The sequence below is a fragment of the Talaromyces proteolyticus genome (assembly GCF_021365285.1).
Source record: "Talaromyces proteolyticus strain PMI_201 chromosome Unknown BGW36scaffold_6, whole genome shotgun sequence".
Classification (NCBI taxonomy): Eukaryota; Fungi; Ascomycota; class Eurotiomycetes; order Eurotiales; family Trichocomaceae; genus Talaromyces; species Talaromyces proteolyticus.
Window position 1 is genome coordinate 1,190,539 of NW_025764282.1, and position 18,421 is coordinate 1,208,959.

General features: G+C 48.0%; 8 protein-coding genes across 8 annotated transcripts; 4 read left to right on the forward strand and 4 right to left on the reverse strand.

Annotated features, from left to right (window-relative positions):
• Positions 1–267: 267 nt before the first annotated feature.
• On the reverse strand, positions 268–1,323 carry BGW36DRAFT_359265 (uncharacterized protein; the record flags this gene model as incomplete). The annotated part of the gene is made up of 1 exon (XM_046214060.1): positions 268–1,323. The coding sequence occupies one exon, from the start codon at positions 1,321–1,323 to the stop codon at positions 268–270; it is 1,056 nt and encodes a 351-aa protein (XP_046072178.1).
• Positions 1,324–2,307: 984 nt separating this feature from the next.
• Positions 2,308–3,793, reverse strand: BGW36DRAFT_168532 (uncharacterized protein). Its single transcript, XM_046209630.1, has 2 exons — positions 3,679–3,793; positions 2,308–3,551 (listed from the first exon to the last, which is right to left on the reverse strand). The coding sequence occupies exon 2, from the start codon at positions 3,437–3,439 to the stop codon at positions 2,636–2,638; it is 804 nt and encodes a 267-aa protein (XP_046072179.1). The 5' UTR covers positions 3,440–3,551; positions 3,679–3,793; the 3' UTR covers positions 2,308–2,635.
• Positions 3,794–4,329: 536 nt separating this feature from the next.
• On the forward strand, positions 4,330–5,438 carry BGW36DRAFT_295937 (thymine dioxygenase; the record flags this gene model as incomplete). Its single annotated transcript, XM_046211221.1, has 3 exons — positions 4,330–4,668; positions 4,721–5,159; positions 5,209–5,438. The coding sequence occupies 3 exons, from the start codon at positions 4,330–4,332 to the stop codon at positions 5,436–5,438; spliced, it is 1,008 nt and encodes a 335-aa protein (XP_046072180.1).
• A 1,029-nt stretch (positions 5,439–6,467) lies between these two features.
• BGW36DRAFT_296122 (putative chromatin structure remodeling complex protein RSC3) lies at positions 6,468–7,990 on the forward strand (the record flags this gene model as incomplete). The annotated part of the gene is made up of 4 exons (XM_046211238.1): positions 6,468–6,750; positions 6,797–7,214; positions 7,267–7,549; positions 7,604–7,990. 4 exons carry the CDS (start codon positions 6,468–6,470, stop codon positions 7,988–7,990), a joined length of 1,371 nt encoding a protein of 456 aa, XP_046072181.1.
• A 365-nt stretch (positions 7,991–8,355) lies between these two features.
• BGW36DRAFT_378786 (putative mitochondrial carrier protein) lies at positions 8,356–9,827 on the forward strand. Its single transcript, XM_046216147.1, has 2 exons — positions 8,356–8,637; positions 8,687–9,827. Exons 1-2 carry the CDS (start codon positions 8,577–8,579, stop codon positions 9,658–9,660), a joined length of 1,035 nt encoding a protein of 344 aa, XP_046072182.1. The 5' UTR covers positions 8,356–8,576; the 3' UTR covers positions 9,661–9,827.
• Positions 9,828–10,419: 592 nt separating this feature from the next.
• On the reverse strand, positions 10,420–12,262 carry BGW36DRAFT_397179 (putative carboxylesterase; the record flags this gene model as incomplete). The annotated part of the gene is made up of 5 exons (XM_046218262.1): positions 10,420–10,570; positions 10,660–11,550; positions 11,597–11,895; positions 11,943–12,064; positions 12,088–12,262. The coding sequence occupies 5 exons, from the start codon at positions 12,260–12,262 to the stop codon at positions 10,420–10,422; spliced, it is 1,638 nt and encodes a 545-aa protein (XP_046072183.1).
• A 479-nt stretch (positions 12,263–12,741) lies between these two features.
• Positions 12,742–15,742, forward strand: BGW36DRAFT_450164 (glycoside hydrolase superfamily; the record flags this gene model as incomplete). The annotated part of the gene is made up of 6 exons (XM_046221795.1): positions 12,742–12,875; positions 12,940–13,890; positions 13,949–14,382; positions 14,431–14,669; positions 14,724–15,486; positions 15,735–15,742. 6 exons carry the CDS (start codon positions 12,742–12,744, stop codon positions 15,740–15,742), a joined length of 2,529 nt encoding a protein of 842 aa, XP_046072184.1.
• BGW36DRAFT_461457 (fungal-specific transcription factor domain-containing protein) lies at positions 15,701–17,735 on the reverse strand (the record flags this gene model as incomplete). The annotated part of the gene is made up of 2 exons (XM_046222134.1): positions 15,701–17,486; positions 17,536–17,735. 2 exons carry the CDS (start codon positions 17,733–17,735, stop codon positions 15,701–15,703), a joined length of 1,986 nt encoding a protein of 661 aa, XP_046072185.1.
• Positions 17,736–18,421: the final 686 nt, after the last annotated feature.

The following is an 18,421-nucleotide window of genomic DNA, read 5'->3' on the forward strand; positions in this document are numbered from 1 at the left end:
CAACAATTGAAAGATATTTACATCCAGTCATTAATACCATCATCCATAACATAAACCGGTAAAAGAATAGCTTGATAAACTCCGAGGGGAGGGTGCACCTCATGCAGGATAGAAAAAAAAACAATGCAGCTCGCTGTATTTCTCGTAACAACCGGTCGATCCGATCATCATCGACGTGATCTTCGATCAGATCTTGAGTCTCTGGTTCGACGAGTTCGACGGTCATCTGAACTTGCGCTGCCTGTTGAATTGTTAGTCTTCGATATTTCAATCTGACGGGATGATCAACTCACTTTCGCTTGCATCGTAGCTGTAATAAGTATAGTAAGAGCTGCCAGGACCGTAGCTGTATTCCGACTTCTCCTCTTCCTTATTCCGTCTTCTTAGGCCTAGACACAACGCTACGGCTCCGGCGATTACAGCAAGCCAGGCCAGCGTTCCAAAGCCAGACTTCTTCTCTCCGTGGTCTGGACGAGATGGGCGTGTGCCGAACCATGTCCGTCTCGCTGGCTCGGCGCCATGAGAGTGGTGGGATATGCGTTCTTCGACATAGGTTGTGTCTCTGCGCTTCTTCGACCTGAGACCAAGCATTCCCAGCACGGTATCAACGACTCCACGGATACAGAGACAGGCGCACAATAGAATCAGCAGGAAGACACCGGCAATCACACCGATGACAATCCCGGCAATTGCGCCTCCGCTTAGACCATGGCCGCCGGATGCTTGGGCGACGACAGTGGCGCCGTTGGTTCCTACGGGGGCAATGAAGCCGACGGTGGTGGTTGCTGAGGCGGTCGCTGTAACTGTTTCGGCGCCGCTGCTGGTTGGACGGACTGCGGGGGAGGCTGTTCCTGTGGCTGCCTCGTCGGTTGAGCTGCCAGCAACACAGACGCCGTTATCGCAAATCTCTTCGGCGCTGCAGCAGCTTGTACCACAGACGCTCTCGCCCAACGACACGGCGCAGGTAGCAGTGCTGGTGGGTGCCGCGGTGATGTAGCTACTATAGACGGATGTCACTGTTGCGAGGTTGGTCTCTGTGAATGTTGTGGTGTAGAACTGCCATGACCCAGAGCCAGTTGAGCCAGCTGAGCCAGCAACGCATTCAGCCTGGCCGAGGCTGTTTGTTGTACATGTTTGGGATGAGGTGCAGCATAACTGGCTGTAGTAGCCGCATGGATTGGAGCAAGATCGTTCTTCGAGGGTGTTTTCGATGATGTCTTCTTCGGCAACGTTTTCGTCGAGTTGAACCGGCGTGGACTGTGCAAGCTGTGCTATCGTAGCGAGCAAGACCGAAAAGGTCGTCACGACCGGAATGGCACGCATTGTGATAGCTCTCGAATCTGAGACGGTTTATGAGCTGAGCTGGTAGCGAGAATAGCCTAGTTCCTGCGCAGCAATAAATCAAGCTGTAACACGCAGAAAGATCGCAACGTAGATGAAATCGCTCAGCTATGTTCGTATAAGACCGATCAAGTCAAATGTGGATGAGGGAGATAAAGAAGAAAAACAAAAAGGTTGATGGGTGGTGAAAAGCAACGAAATCAGCAGGCGGTGGTGGAGGTTATGGATAGCGGCATAGCATCCCAGCCTCTTTTTACCAACCACCCGATTTCTGCTCGCAGCCACCAATCACCACCACGTAAGTTTAGATTGGTTTCACTTACACTGTTGAAGACCGGCGTACACTCCACTAAAGGACTCTCTTTCTTGCTTGGCTACTCCGTGGTTTTTGGCAGTGAAATAAAATGGCTGGACTGGGTGATCCTGGGATGAGTGAGTTGGCAGGGCAATCGGTCCGACCCCTCACCACCACAACCACCACAACGGCGTCCGGCCAGGCCAGCTCCGGGCTAGCCCCTCACAGCACACAGGATTTGCTCAAGCCCCCTAGTACTAATTAGTCGCTGTCTCGACACAGTCTATGCTTTCAACGACTCAAAAGTCACAATGGCATGGGTCTCAGGCGATAATCGACAGGCTGACACCTGTCAGGCACAGCCCAACGAGCGCTATGCAGCACACCGCATTTTGTAAAACTTATAAACTCTGCAAGCAACAATCGATAGGGACACTTCGGTTGCTTCCTAACTATACCAGATCTACCAAACTTGAAGTCCATTGACTATTTTCATCAGCTCATAATTGATATTCGGTCTTGGTGATCGCGGCCCACTAAACAAAGTGCTGCTTATCGATAGCTGGCCCGGCGACCGCACCCTGTAAATAGACTGCTGCTTCGGTCCCATTACATCATAGGAAGAGTTGCTAGTAGACGCTGTGCAGACAATTCATGGATTGTATGGAGTGGATAGATAGATTGTATAATTTAACTATATAGACGGCATCATGTATGCTGCCGATTTTGTGGAGTCAACTTAGGCTTCCTCCGCATTCCAGATCAGATCTGACACTTCACATTCCAGATATGCCTGTATCCGACATGGTGGATTATGCTTATTTAGACCTCAAAGACGTAATAAATAAGATGAGTTTATACAAATAAATCAAGAGATATCATATTCACATTCCATATACAAGAAAGAAAGAGAAAAAAAAAACGCGCGCCAACGCCACAGCCCAGGCCGATCTTCCAAATCCTCATAAATCATCGTGATGATTACTTCTATCATCTGCATCATATAAACATCCCTAAAACCCCCGCTGCAGCAGCAAGAATAATTTCGGATAAGCTAGATCTCCGCCGTGGCGCATAGCTTCCTGTGACGAATTGTCCATTGCTGGCCGAAGCGGTGCCAAAGGCCGTGCAATATCCTTCTCGCAGCCCATAACAAGCCTGTGTACTCAGACTCGAGCATATTGATAACGCTGCTGATGCTGATGTCACAGCAGTGTTACCCTGTACTGTCACGCCCCCTCCAGCGCCGGCGACGGTTACGCCATACTGCCCGCCGAGGGATACTATACAACTTGTGTATTCCTCTTGACAGAAAGAATAATATGACACGCAGGTAGCAGCATTTGCAAAACTGGTCGGAATATACACGAATGGGTACGCACCACCGGCCACCGTCGAGCCAGTGATGCTTACTGGAGGTGCAGACGTGGTGGTAGTAGCAGACGTGCTCTGCGGAAACATGAAGCTCGATGTCGTTGCCCCATTACCACCGCCGCCGCCAGCTGTCGTACTCCCACTTAATGTTCCTGTACACGCTGCTCCTATTGGACAACAAGCGATGTTATTGGCGGCATCGACCGTGCACGTCGTTCCTGACTTGCAGCAGACATTGGAATTTCCTTGACCAGAACAGCCGTTATAATCGGATGGGCAACTGTCGTCGCGTCTTAATATTCGCATAACCCTTGCAGCCTGCTGACCTGGGAATTCTCCGTCGATGGGCTGTATGAAAGGTGCCGTTTCTGTGCACCAGGATAGAGAAGCCACCAATGCCACGAGGCACAGCAGCGACTGCTTCATCATTGCGACCGGGTAACAACCCGCGACACCGTGGGGTTTGCCAGTCCTCGTTGCAGTAAGCAGAGTTTAATTGATAATTGCGAAATTTTCTGAGGTGTTGTACGTTGTAAGGCCTCTTGGGTGTGATTATTCAATGTCAACAACGACCGTTTCTTTTCTCGGGTTGGTATCAGTTCGAGACTTGAATGAGGGACTGGAGCAGGAGTGATATGGGTCAGCACACATGTCAGAAGATTGCATACAATTGTCAGCACAAAGAACGCACTCCTTGAGAAATAGTGATTGATTGAGTTGAAAATTGAGGTTTGATTGTGCTAAAGAGTGGGAAACACTGGTAGTCTCCGCCGCCAGCGCCTGCCACGGCAACCGGTCCACCCGGACAGGCTGGCAGCGGCCCAATCGTCCACCTTGCATATTTTCACTCTCTGCATTTTATCTTTTTCTCGTGTTACAGTTAAAAAGTGATACACAAGCACTGCTTATACTTTATTCCTGCCACTGAATTGTGCATGGAACACAATGACTCATTCGATGCATCGATCATCGTCGGCTTCCAAACCGAAAAGTAAATAAAGACGTCATGCGATGGGCGACTCAACTCTGTGCGTCGATGCAGAACAGCTTACAACTTACAACTTACAGCTTAAAGCTTCTTATACCTTGGGTCGCTCACTCGGTGGTTGGTGGACGCACATTGAATCCGAAAATAACATCACTGATTCGATCGTGAAATTACGTGAATGCTCTCCCTCACGTAAGATGTGGTGGGGTCAGCCCCCGACCAGCATTTATCTCCCGCATATATAAGCGTCACCTTCAGGTCTGCTCTACGTCTTGCTCAGCGTACGATTTTATGCTTAAGTACTGGTATTGATATTTCTGAACATTGCAAAATGTCAAATATTCCAATTGTCGATTTCTCTGCCTGGAACTCCTCCGACACAAGCGCTCGGCTTCGTGTTGCAAAGGAACTTGTCAAAGCTAGTAAAGAGGTTGGCTTTGTCTATATCGTAAACCATGCCCTGCCAGATGCGTTGCTCGATGAAGCCTTTGACTGGTCTCGTCGGTTCTTTGCTCTGAGCCAAGAGGACAAGTTCAAAGCCCCTCATCCTAAAGGATGGGCAGTACACCGAGGCTACTCCTGGCCGGGACTTGAGAAAGTCTCCCAGGCCATGAGTGAAGAGAATGACGAAGAGCGGATTGAAAAGCTACGAGAAGTTACCGACTATAAAGTAGGATTGGCCGCGTAGGCAACTCTTCTCACAGGCTAACGATATGAAAAAGGAAAGCTATGACATAGGAAGTGACGAAAACAAGGACCAGCCAAATCAATGGATTCCGGAAGACTTGCTTCCAGAGTTCAGGGTATTCATGACTCGCTTCTATTGGGAATGCTTCGGGGCTGCATCCGATATAATGCGTGCTCTGGCCGTCGGCATTGGATTAGATGACGAAGAGCACCTTGTGAAGCGGCATTCTGGTCATAATAATCAATTGCGGCTGTTGCACTACCCCCCAATTCCAGCAGGAACGCTTGAAAGTGAAGCCATGTCGCGCATGCCCGCGCATACGGACTGGAGCTCCATGACAATGTTATTCCAAGATGACTGTGGTGGCTTAGAGGTAGAGGACCCTTCTCAGCCGGGCACATTCATCCCAGCGACACCGGTGAAGAATGCGATTATCATGAATGTTGGGGACTTGCTGCAAAGATGGAGTAATGGTATTTTTCACTCTCTGGCTACATGAATAATGACTGATAGTTAGTGTAGACTATCTCCGATCTACGAACCATCGAGTTGGACTGCCTCGGTTGAGCGATCGCTTTACTGGAGCAAGCAGGATGACTCGCGAACGATATTCAATTCCTTATTTCCTCGCACCAGATCCGACGACGTTGATTGAATGCCTTCCAGCATGTACTAACCGCGATAACCCGGCCAAATACGAGCCCATCACTCAAGGTGATTACAACCGCATGAGAGCTTCCATGCAGTATTAGCTGCGGCTCATAAACTGCGAGCTTAAAAGGACTTGAATTTATTTACCATTCCAAAATAACATTCAAAACATTAAAAGCTATAACTAATAGTCGCCTTACCGTCCTGAAAGCGGCTGAGGTGGGGTCAGACACAACCCAATTGGCGTGGAGCGTAGGTAAACTACCATTCGCAGGATATGTATATTGTATATAAATGGATGTCTAGGGTGAGAATATGGTGGATAGCGTCTAGGGTGATAATTTCATTCCATGTAGTCATCAGGGTGATGTCTGGAGGAGCTCTCGTCAACTGGAGTCCACCCACCCCGATCCCCACGCCGACTCCGATCATTCCGAATATAGTACTATATATCCATCTACTGCCTCGTTCTGGTCCTCCAGTACTACCTCCTCATGATGCGTCGGCACAACGGGCTCCCATCGTCGTGCGAGCCCTGTCGCATATCAAAGCTCCGCTGCGACCATACCGTTCCTACATGTGGCCGGTGTCGCCGCAAGGGTAAGGCTGCTACCTGCGTGTACAGGCTAAAGCCAACACAGGCACGGCCATCGATAGCAGGGACTGCACAGACACCGCTGGCTCCGCGAGACCAATATATCAAAGACTGGAGCCGCCAGTTGGCTTTGAACTCCACTCCGAGCTTCCTAGGACTTACTAGCTTTTCGGCAGTCTACAGCGAGAACAAGGCCAGTCTGAAGCAGCATTCGTCTATCACAACACTGCCTGACCTAAGTCCACGCCGTGTGCAAGATGGTGTTTACGTGGTCGACGACTTCCAGGCGCAGCTAGGCGCAGAGTTACTGTCCCTGCTCTTTGATGACTTCGAGCTGTGCCGTCGTATGGCTATCATCGGTGAGGATAGTAGTACTGAGAGCACCATCTACCTGCCTACCATCCGCACCATCTGCGACCTTGTTGAGGGGATGTATAGGAGCGTTTCTGGTCATCTGGACCGACAATCCCGCCTTCTAGCGCTCTCGCGGCGGCTATTCGAAGGCACCGCCCGCGACCTCGTCACGCACGCGGCCATGACATTTGACGAGTATCTCATTGCTTTCTCGGGACGCTGGGAGGCCGTCGGCTTTATCATCACCATGTTCGGCATCTGCGCCGCCCACACGACCGTCGACGACCCGCTCTTCAACGGCCTGGGCCTCTCTGCTGCCGACCACAAGAACCTAGGCATTCTGGCCACCGCTGGCAGCGACCGTTGCCTGCAATTCTGCGATAGTATGGGTGTTATGGGCGATGCCCTCGGCTGGCTATTGCTGCAACACATCAACCTGCTGACCTTGGTCTGTGGTGACTACGGTATGTCTCATCAAGGCATCGTGGAGAGTTAATAGCTAATTTCCAGACTATCGACCACGGAAGCGCCTTGGAGAGCTCTCGACCCTGCTCTTCGCCATGGGTTATCACCAGCTCGACACTGGCGACGATCTGCCCTTCTTCCTCGCCGAAGGGCGCAAGCGGCTCATGGTATCCGCCTATACCTGCGACAAGGCGCTGGCAACGTTTTTGGGATGTCCACCGCTGATCGCCTATCGCTTTTGTCGCATCCAGCCGCCTTTGGACCTGGCACCGGCTGAATTAGTCGCCGAGCCGGTCGTTCGGGAGGCCGCTATCCGCAAACTGGATTCGCAGGGTTGGAACACTAAGGGGTTCATCAAGGGCAGCTCGTGGAGCCGAATATCTCTGCGACTGGCCCACGTCCGCGAGCTTGTCATGGAGCTCTCTCTTGACTCCCACTATCAGAACATCTGGAAACAAGCGGAGTATGCAACTTCCCAGTCACTCCATTGCTATAACCTACTCATTCTCTTTCAGGGAAATCTCGCATCTGTTTTCACAGGTGCGCAGTGAGCTTCCGTCATTCCTCCGGTGGGATGAGAGAACCGAAAGTGCCTTGCGGCTAACAAACACATTTCCTATCTACATCCATCTCGATCTCCTGTATAGCAATTTTCTCTTGCAGCGCATCCTAGTCAAGCATTCATTGACCGGGCCCGAGACTCTGATCAGCCTCGCGCACCAGATCCTCACAGCTACTCTTACCCAGATTGCCATCGGTCAACGATGCAGCAATCCCTTCAGCGAACTCGGATGGCTGGTACCCTCACCTTTCTTCCCATTTCACCAATGTCGTCTCATTCTAACGTTTTAGATTCCCTACTTTGGCCTTCCCTCAGCAGGGATACTCGCCATCGAACTCCTCCGTCTGACGCAGAATCCGCAGCTACGGCTGAATGAGACTCCATTCCCTCGCTCTGAAGTGATTCAAAACCTCAGCATCCTCGTCTCGCACATTCAATACATCATTCTACCGCAGAAGGGTAACTATGAAATCTGCCAACAGGGCCGCAAGGTCATCTCGTACATTCTGGAGTACGTGCTCGACCAGCCTCCCACAGATGTTACTGTGTCGGTTCCCCCAGTGGTGCCGAACAACCTAATTCCCCCGGACTGGCTGGCTGACGAGTGGCTGAATGATGGGACGGACTTTATCAAGTGGATCGACGGGCTGGATTGGGACGAGGACAATGAATTATAATGTTAACGATTACCCAACGATATGTTATTACTTATGAGATGAATTCTCTGATTCACGTATAATAATTACGTAAGTAACCATGGACGATGGAGAATAATATCTACACTGATCTACCTTCTAATGTACTCTAACATCTGTTTCAAGCCTGGAACTGGATGCAACCCACATTCCTAGTATAATGAGCCCTAATATTACTCTCATCGCTTCAGGACCCACTCGTATTCAAGTGTTCATAACCAATTTAACTGCTATAATATTCCCCTTAGGGTTCATTGCGAGCATGGACGTCATTTCCGGAAAGGGACTAGCGTGTCGCATTCAGATATATAAGCCAATCGGCAGCTCGCGATTTGATACAAGTGGGGCGTCAATTCCTGCTATGACTTCACCTCGACTGTTTGATGCCTCTTCATTGTTTACATATCTTCCACAAAACGCCGATTAAGAAAGAATCTATGCAATAACAGATTCTTCACTACTTACCAATCTCACCATATTTACCCTTTTATGCTACCATGAACTTGGGAATCGCGCAATTGAACTAGCTTCAAATCCAGCACTGCACGTCAGCTGGCTTGCGTCGGCCATGTCACATATTCCCACGGCGGTACCGCCGCCCTCGCAAACAAGTAAAAAGGTAACAGCCTGTAAGTAACCCGCCAAGAATTTTAACTTCACATGCTAAAATCCCTCTAGCATCAAAAACAACATTCCATTTCCTCGCCGGGCTAGCCTCAGGTCTCTCCTCCTCCATCCTCCTCCAACCGGCCGACCTCCTCAAAACCCGCGTCCAACAATCCAAACGCACAGCCTCTCTCTCCTCTACAATCCGTTCAATCATCTCCTCTCCAAACCCGATCCGCAATCTATGGCGCGGCACACTCCCCTCCGCCCTTCGAACAGGTTTCGGATCCGCGCTATATTTCACATCCCTAAACGCGTTACGCCAGGAAGTCGCACAACGAGGACCGGCAATCGCGCTCGCCGAGGGTGCTAATAAGCAGACATATTACACTTCTTCCGCACTACCGAAACTATCGCATACCGGGAATCTCCTCACCGGTGCTGTTGCGCGCACCGCGGCTGGGTTCGTTATGATGCCTGTCACTGTGATCAAAGTACGGTATGAATCGGACTACTATGCTTATCGCAGCATACTGGGTGCTGCCAAGGATATCTTCAAGACGGAGGGTATAAGAGGACTTTTCGCGGGTTTTGGTGCTACGGCAGTCCGCGACGCTCCGTATGCGGGTTTGTACGTCGCCTTTTACGAGCAATTCAAACGCACACTCGCGGGAATCATCGGCAATAATACCACTACTAAAGTTAACGACGGTAACAATAATAATCAAAAACAGTTGACCAAAAACATCTCCTCGTCGACTGTGAATTTCGCATCAGGTGCACTCTCTGCCGGACTAGCAACAGCTCTCACCAACCCGTTTGATGCTGTGAAAACGAGGATTCAGCTGCAACCGGGAAAGTATCGTAACATGTTTTATGCGTTGAAATTAATCATCAGGGAGGATGGCGGGAAGGGTCTGTTGAGTGGTCTTGGCTTGAGAATGGGAAGAAAAGCGCTGAGTTCGGCGCTGGCGTGGACGGTGTATGAGGAGTTGATTATGAGGGCAGAGAAGAGGTGGTCGGTTGAAGAGAGGATGGGGCTATGAGATGTACCAATAGTTTAATAACATAAATTATCATGTGGGCGGGTGCGGTTTGTATAGACATGGGAAAGAACGGTGCATTGGGACTCTATGTATAATAGAAGGGCGGGTTTGGCGTATTTTTAGGGGTTGCAACATTTGAATACACAACTCATGTTAACATTAAAGAAGCATGCCCTTCATGTATAGAGATTTTTCATTGGGAATGGACGGGGCGGTTTCCGGGACCCAGCATTTTCCCATATTGAAATTTGGTACGTGCCCAGGTAACCCGGTAATCATCAACATTGCAGCTAGAACATGTCTCTAGATGCTTGACGTTGCGGCGAAAGCCCTACGCACAGCTGGACGGAACTGGCGTTTACTTGACCAAATGTTCACCGTGAATGTATTTGCAGCCTCGCTGATGCGCCTTGGTAAGACGAAATCGGCAGAAAAGCTGTGTAGGCTCGTTAGGGATGGTTATCAAGAACGTGTGGACGGCGCTGCACTCTGTATCCCGCGGATTGTAATAGGCGCTTAGGCAATATCTAAAAAGATCATTGTTTATCTCTAACTATAAGCTATAGATAAGTGACTGCATGTATCAGGTATGAATTAGTTATGAGGACAGATTATGGTTCAGCAGATACCGGCAAGGATCTGGAATTAAGTGTTCGCTATTTTATAACATATATAATGGTATTGATAATATATACTTATATATGATTGACCATGAACGAAAATTTGAAAGGCGGTCTGACTGAGTTGTTAGTGCTCTAACTACAGAGCAGTGAGCAAGTCCACTAGCGCAGTGACAATCGGACACCCTGTATCATATTGGGCAGGATTTGTAGGATTCGGTGAGGTTTCATTATTAATCGCTAATTGTATCAAGGTATTCCCATTCGCGTTGTATTCAGGGAACCCGTATCTAAAAAGGTTAGCTTTCAGGACTATGCCACAGATGAATAAACGACTAGTTGCTCTTCAACAGCATATTTCTGGAATAGGGGGGCTTACTGTACCAGCCCATTCACTGGATCTTTTGCAAAAGTTGTCCAAGCCTTGCGCATGTAGGTCGACATAATCTCTTCCTCAGCCGTCCGCGCCACCTTGTCTTGAATATCCATATCCGTGCCGAAGACCATCGGTATCTCACTTCCATGCCAGGCCCCTTGATTTTCTGACGGGGTGGATAATTGCATATTGGGGAAGTTCCCAAAATAACGATAACGCCAAGTTGGGACTTTGTTAACTTGTCCAGCCAAAGCACGATAAGAAGTTGGACAAGTAAAAAGACTAAACATCAAGAAGGCCCATGTAGAACTGGGTAGCGTGATATTCTCAACGGCAAGCATAGGTTGGAACAATCCAGGTTCCCAGTTGTTATTCCCAATCATCATTGGTCGTTTAATTAAATTTCCATTCACAGAACGGCTGATATAGTCTGAAAAAACAATGATGTTATCAATAGTAGGACCGAAGCTCGCAGAGGCGCCGGGAATTTTGGATGCGGCAGGTATGGCATTCAGAACGTCCTGCCAGCTCTTTGATCTCATGCAGCTAAGCACCGAAGCTGGGTCTCCAGATGCATCGCCGCACCCGAGAGTCTGAGAAACAGCGTACCAATTCGTAGCTGACGAAGCAGCACTTGCTTGGGTATCCGGACTAAATACCGTGCCTGATTCAGCGATGAAACCGGCCACAATTGGGTCAGAAGTCCACGCATAAGAGTAATAGTCCACTGAACTTCCGCCTGCAGACTCTCCGAACATTGTGATACGATTAGGGTCTCCTCCGAATCCCTCAATATTATCGCGTACCCACTCTATGGCCCGCCGTTGGTCAAGAAGGCCGAGATTATTTGAAATGGTTGGACCTCCTGGGAAGCCAAATATATTAAGGCGATAGCTATCTCAGTTAGTAAAGTTCGTGAGTCTAAGAGCAGTATTCTCACTTTGCAGACACAACAATCACATCCTCTTGATCAGCCAGATACTTTCCGTTATATGCTGGAATATCGGACCCTCCACTACTGTATGAACCTCCATAGACCCAAAACATAACAGCCTTTTTATCTTCTCTAGTCTGCGGCTTAGCCCAAACGTTCAGTGTAAGACAGTCCTCTGAGAAAACGTCAGTAGTTTGGCCTAAGAAGGACACAATTATCTCAGCGCCTTGAGGCGTAATTCCGTATTGCGAATAATTGCCGAGTGCCGCCATGTTGATGCCAGTATGCGCTGGGCAGGAAGCGCCCTTTCTTCTGTCAATAGCAATTTAAGGATATCAAAGGTTATACAAACAAATTTCTCAGCATTAATCTGCGATGTTCCATTGAAAGGCTGCGGCGGTTCCCACCGCAGGTCTCCAACTGGAGGCTTCGCCTGTGGCAAGGTTAGAAATTTGATATAGGACCGTGGGAATTCTATTTGGGTAAAAACAATCAACCTACAAAAGGAATGCTTAAATACTCCGAAACATCAGACACTCCAGGTGCAGCGTGGCCCTGTATTGAACCACTAGTTGTGTGGACGGTTTGGCCAACCCTAAATGGGACCGCACCAATTGTGGCCGCTGAGGCACAGACAGCCAACATACGCGTAAACTTCATAATTTCAGACATGATTTTTTTTATTGTATTTGTCTCTGCCCATTTTTGAGTGTGTATAATCGTTTTTTATAGCTACTGATCCCCCCCCCCTCCCCCCGCGCATTTTCTGTCTGCTTAGACAGACTAAATGCGGAGCCGAAGTACCCCGGCTTTCGATGTTGAGGATGTAACTGGATGAAAATTAACTCTACAGTAGTGTACCTTTCCCCCCGTATTTACCCCGTATTTCTTCTACGGCTCGCGAATATTTGATGACAATGCCAACAGAATAGAGTGCGGATACAGAAATGCCGCCCGAATGTCCGTGTTAGACCATAACTTAAAGCTCCATTAGAGCTATGCGCTTATTTTACCAGGCTAAGACGGAGATTTAAAATTTTAGTTATGGCCGAGGTGGTACCAGAAAAATAATGATAAGTTTATTATTATTTTGTTTTAGGGAAGGCCGCTGCGCTGAACATAATCCAATCGAGTTTCACAGTTTTCTCAGCATGTCGCTCTTTACATCGATCGATTTAACAACAGGTTGGGAGTTTAAGCGCTCGAATGATACATCATTGCAAGCATGGCGACAAGTTGACAAGCTCCCAACTGTAGTCCACCTAGACTTAATGCGTTATAATTTGTACATTGGTCCTCCTTCATGTTCTTTATAGTTTTACGGCTCACAATTCAAAATCAAATTTTAGAATCCCAGACCCATTCCGCGATCTGAACGAATCGAAGGTACAGTGGGTAGGAGAAGAAAGCTGGAGTTATCGATGCAGCTTTACTCCTTCACCCAAGGATGATGCAGACCGAGTAGCTCTTTTGTTTGAGGGCTTGGATACCTTCGCACATGTGAAACTCAACGGGACTGATATCCTTCAGAGCAATAATATGTTTATATCGCACCATATTGATGTTACGTCACTCCTCAATTTCAGTGGCAAGAATATTCTAGAAATAGACTTTGAATCCGCCTTACTAAAGGCAAGAGATATTCGAAGAGAACACCCCGAGCACAATTACATCGGACATTTAGGCGAAGTTGAGAGATTGGGTGTGAGAAAAGCTCCATATCATTGGGGTTGGGATTGGGGACCTAAGCTGATGACGGCCGGCCCGTGGCGCCCAATACGCTTACAAAAATACAGCAGCCGCATTGAGGACATATGGTTAGATTATACCCTTGATGAAGCCTTGAAACATTGCGAAGGAACAATATTTGCCCGTGTCGATGGATGTGTCGGAGATGAGATCCGTCTGGCTCTACGCAATCAGGAAGGGGATGTACTGTTTGAAAAAAGATTACCAGTACATCCAGAAGGTCATGTACAGGCTGAATTTGCATTGCAAAATGTCGCTTTGTGGTACCCACATGGCTATGGGTCACAGTCTCTGTATTACATCGATGGTGAAGTGTTCACAAACGATAAAGCAGTCCACCTTCTGGCGCGGAGAGTTGGTTTCCGGCGCGCAGAGCTTATCCAGGAAGCTGACATATATGGTAAAGCGTTTTACTTCCGCGTCAATGGAATTGACATATTCGCAGGAGGGAACTGCTGGATTCCTGCCGATAGCTGCATCCCGAGGTTATCCGCCGAAAGATACAGACAGTGGATAAGGTTAATGGTGGAAGGAAATCAAATCATGACCAGGCAGGTATTTCCAATACGCTGGTATCGAGAAACACTGCTAATATCAAAGTATCTGTAGAGTCTGGGGCGGCGGGATCTACGAAGAAGATATATTCTACGACACCTGCGATGAATTAGGAATTCTAGTATGGCAAGACTTCATGTTCGCCTGTGGTTCATATCCAGTTTTCCCATCCTACCTTCAGTCAGTGGAGTCAGAGGCTAGAGCGAATGTTCGTCGCTTGCGGCACCATCCATCCATTATAATTTATGCTGGCGGCAATGAGAATTACTACATACAAGAGACATATGGTCTTAGCTATGATTACGAAGGCGACAAAGACCCACAGTCGTGGCTCAAGTCGACGTTCCCATCACGCTACATATATGAGCATTTACTACCCAGAGTCGTGTCTGAAGAATCATCCTCCGTTGTTTACCGTCCGGACAGTCCGTGGGGCGATGGAAAGCCGATTTTAGACCCCAGCGTCGGAGACATCCATCAATGGGAAGGTGTGTAGCTCAAAAGGTGTAGATATCGAAACACTAACGAAAAAATAGTTTGGCATGGCATTATGCGTCCTTATCAGACTTATGAACAGATCGGAGGTCGATTCAACAGCGAATTTGGAATGGAGGCGTTTCCGCATATGAGCACGATCATGCGCTTTGTATCCGACCCCAAGGAGATGTACTCGCAGTCCTTAACTATGGACTTCCATAACAAGGCACGTGGCTACGAAAGGCGACTTGGTGGCTATATTTTGGAGAACTTTAGAGTATCGACAACAGATTTCAAGGTTCGGCAGCAGGGTTTTCTTCCAACTTTTCTCGGCTAATAGAAGAATATGTAGTACTGGGTTTATCTTACACAACTTGTTCAGTCTGAGGCTATGAATTATGCCTACCGTGGGTGGCGTCGTCACTGGGGAAAGCCTTCCGCACGTCGGAGCGGGGGAGCCCTTGTGTGGCAGTTGAATGACTGCTGGCCTACAATATCATGGGCGGTTGTGGATCATTATCTCGTCAAAAAGCCAGCCTTTTACTCAATAAAGCGATCCATGGAACCTCTGTCAGTCAATGTTTTACGCAAGCACCAAGACTGGACTGCTGGCCATGCTTGCCCAGCTCTTGTTTCTCATTACGATATCTGGGTAGCAAGCAGCAAAACTACAATGGTCAAGGAGGCTGTATTGGAGGTAAGGTTTATTTCGATTCGAACGGGTCTCGATTCTTTTCCGCCCCAGAAACATGCAGTAAGGGTTCAGCCTAATAGCACAACCACAGTTTGCCAGGGTATTCCAATTCAGAACCCTGCAGGTCACGACACTTTCGTCATCTGTGCCAAGCTTGTAGTTGATTCTCAAGTCATAAGTAGGCACGCTGATTGGCCCCAGCCATACAAATATCTTTCCTTCGACGATGACCGTGGACTTGTGATTCGCTTTGAAGACGATTACCGCCATAAGCTTCGAGTTTCAGCTTCGAAACCAGTCAAGGGATTGGTTTTCAGCGAAAGACCTGGATTGAATTTCAGCGACAATGGATTTGATGTTATTCCTGGGGAAGAATATTCAATTGAAGTCAGAGGACTCCAAGAAAACGAATTGCTTGAGTGTATTTTCTTGGGAATGAAGAATTCATATATCAGTCAATGTTGTATGTATAATGTTGAATATGAGAGACCGACCTACCCGAATTGATGGAGTTAAAGATAAGTGCAGAGTCAATTCCACGATTTAGTCTATGCAGAATAAATTTTGTTTGACTTTTGGCACAAAGGTAAAATAAATTATAAAGACTTTTCATAAAACATGCTTCGGGAACAAAATTACTCTCCTGTCCATTCCGGATACTGGAATAAGATATCTGACCAGTTAGTTGCATCCCATTGCCATCCCTCGCTATACATGTTAAGCCCTAGTTCATATACTGTCCTATCAAATTCGTCATCAGTCATATTGTACAGTGCATCCGAAGGCACACCACAGGTGTGGTATATCCTAGCTATAAACTGCCTAGAGCGGGCAGCAGATGCCGACCAAGGGGCCATTCCCTTGAACAAAACAAGTGCCTTTTCAATACTAGCGCACCATCTACCAGACTCCAGGTGGTTTGGATCGATTATTATGCATAGGAGTATTACCAGAGTGAATTGGTATAAGACCCAAGCTGCACTCCAGACACGAAGTCTGTCGAGGGTATGAGTCGTGGAAACCATGTGGTCTATTGCTTCGCAGGCAATGTCCTGGCATTTTAGGATGGCTATTTGTTCGTCTTTCCTCAATAAGCTGAATGGTACTCTTCGGTTGGCATAGCTGAGTAGGAACGGCCGAAATAGTAGAAGCCGGAAAAGGTGGTATCGGTTATGCAGAGCACATTTGGCTGTCTCTGAAGTTGAACACCCCAGATCTAACGTACGCCACTCACTTGGGAGATTTTGAAACCACTCTCGTACTTCTGCATCGTATAAATTAACATCGCTTACTGTTATAGGATGAAACTGTGCAAAGCGGTGCTGTATTCTAGTGGCAATCATACAAAATCCTCGTGAACAATCGATTGAAAGCACAGCGGAATCTTTTTTCTCAACATCGCTAGGGCTTCGAACATTCATTGTTCCCGGGTCCCATCGGCCAAGAGTGGTTCGGCCAAGTGTCATAGAATTGTAGGTATCAGTACAGAACAGACACCACCAGATGTTGCGTCGGATTGTTGGTTTCCAGTTCAACCCCGTCCTTGCATTTATATTAATTGGCTCGCGGTGAAGCCCGAGAGCGATGGCCATACGAAAAGCAGCACCCATTATTGCATAACCCATGTTCGGAGCGTTTTTATAGTGGAGATAGTAACCTCCTAAAAGGCATAAAGCTTGGAGGCTTTCTACACAGCCATCGCCAAGAAGTTCAAAATCGAGATAGGATTTGGCTCTTGCGTAGTAAATCTCGTACGAATGGTCATCTGCGGTACTTGCAGCCAATGACCCCATCACTAATACCATATTCAACAATGCAAGCCAAGCTCGATCGGATCTATCTCCGCGCTTCCATTGCGAGAGGAAATCGGCCTCGTCCAATACTGGGCAAACTTCGTGGAACCGAGCAAAATATTCCATGATACACGTACTTTCGTCGTTTTGTGGAATAAAGTTTTGGATGTGAGGGCTCGGCAATGTCTCGTAGCCCGTCTGGACTTGTATTGGACCCTGGTTCACCAGGTCCCAGTTGCGGGTTGTTTCATGTTTCAGATCCGTCTGTATAGACGGTCTCAGCCTAATCATGGTTCGCAAAATCGCATGAGTGGATGAGAGTCCCATATAAGACCGGTGCTGAAGTCGCAAGGAGAGGCCATTCACATCATCGCACATCCCTCTCTCGGTGTCTTGCATCTCTTGTGGCTCATTCCACTTTCGTTCGTCATCAGCCTCAATGTCGAGGCTGAGTGGTTCGCTTACTGAAGTCGACCATGTTGGTAAGGACCCTCTGTTAGCCAGATGGAGTAATTCCTCTCGAGATAGCTGCGCCAGGGAGAGTGGGGATTGCGAAGGAAACAGCTTGTTGACCACGATATTTGCTGAAGTGACGGAACTGGTTTCAACGTTAGTGCATCTAGCTGACCTGCTTAATGCGTTAGTCAAGTCGCTTAAGATGGTGCCTGGCTGCATACTTGCGAGTAGAGGACTGCCGATGTTTTCGGAAGGAGTACTGGCAGTCCTGCACTTGGTAGTATACGCATTTGTCACAAGGCTGGCTTCCGTTGCAGGATATTTTGCGGCGTCTGCACTCGAGACATGACTTATTTACCTTCACATTGTCACCCACTAAAGGCACTGGAGCCGTAAATGCTTGAAGACTTGAGGAGTCCATATCCAGATTTGCACATATCAATACAAATCTATACAGCAAAGAGACGATTCTATACTACAGTCCCAGCGAAGCAGGGCCTATACTCGGCGAGCAAACATTTTTCCAAGTTAAATTCAGAAAATAGTCCTATTGTCGGTCTGGCAGCAATGACTGGGGGTAAGACTGCGCTAACGGTGTGTGGCGAAGTAATCCAAATTGACTTTCCCCCCGCATTCTCCCAGATTCCTGTAGATCAGGAATGTTACTGTCAACCCAGCCACATTCTCTTAGGATGAGCTGACTCATCCTACACTCTGTGAGATAATCGTTATTGGCATGCTTACTATAGTCGAATATGAGTACTCCATACCCCAACATTGCAACGACCGGATCTGGGCATCTCGAGAGCGGCAACCTTGAGCTATCAAACGTGCCGTCAGATCAAATCCCGACCGCTCTTGGATGCCTTGAAATCTGCGAAAGACTATCTAGGAACCACACCAACCTCGCGCTAGGACGGTAATATAAAAATGCCGTGTTAGTGCCGCTTATATCGCCGTACTAGGGTGGGTTTCAGGCGTCAAGGTTTAAGGTGTTCGCCCCTGTTCAAATACATGCAAAACCTATTATGTGATTGTCATAATATTTTAGTGGCGTCTAGCTCCACCCAAAAATGCCTATTATATATTCTTACCTCCGAGAAGGCA

What these genes read in the sequence shown, in the direction of transcription:
- BGW36DRAFT_168532 (XM_046209630.1), bottom strand. Translation starts at nt 3,439, where the DNA reads ATGATGAAGCAGTCGCTGCTGTGCCTCGTGGCATTGGTGGCTTCTCTA.
- BGW36DRAFT_378786 (XM_046216147.1), top strand. Translation starts at nt 8,577, where the DNA reads ATGTCACATATTCCCACGGCGGTACCGCCGCCCTCGCAAACAAGTAAA. An exon ending in AAGTAAAAAGGTAACAGCCT is followed by an intron (nt 8,638 to 8,686) that starts GTAAGTAACCCG and finishes AAATCCCTCTAG; the next exon opens with CATCAAAAACAACATTCCAT.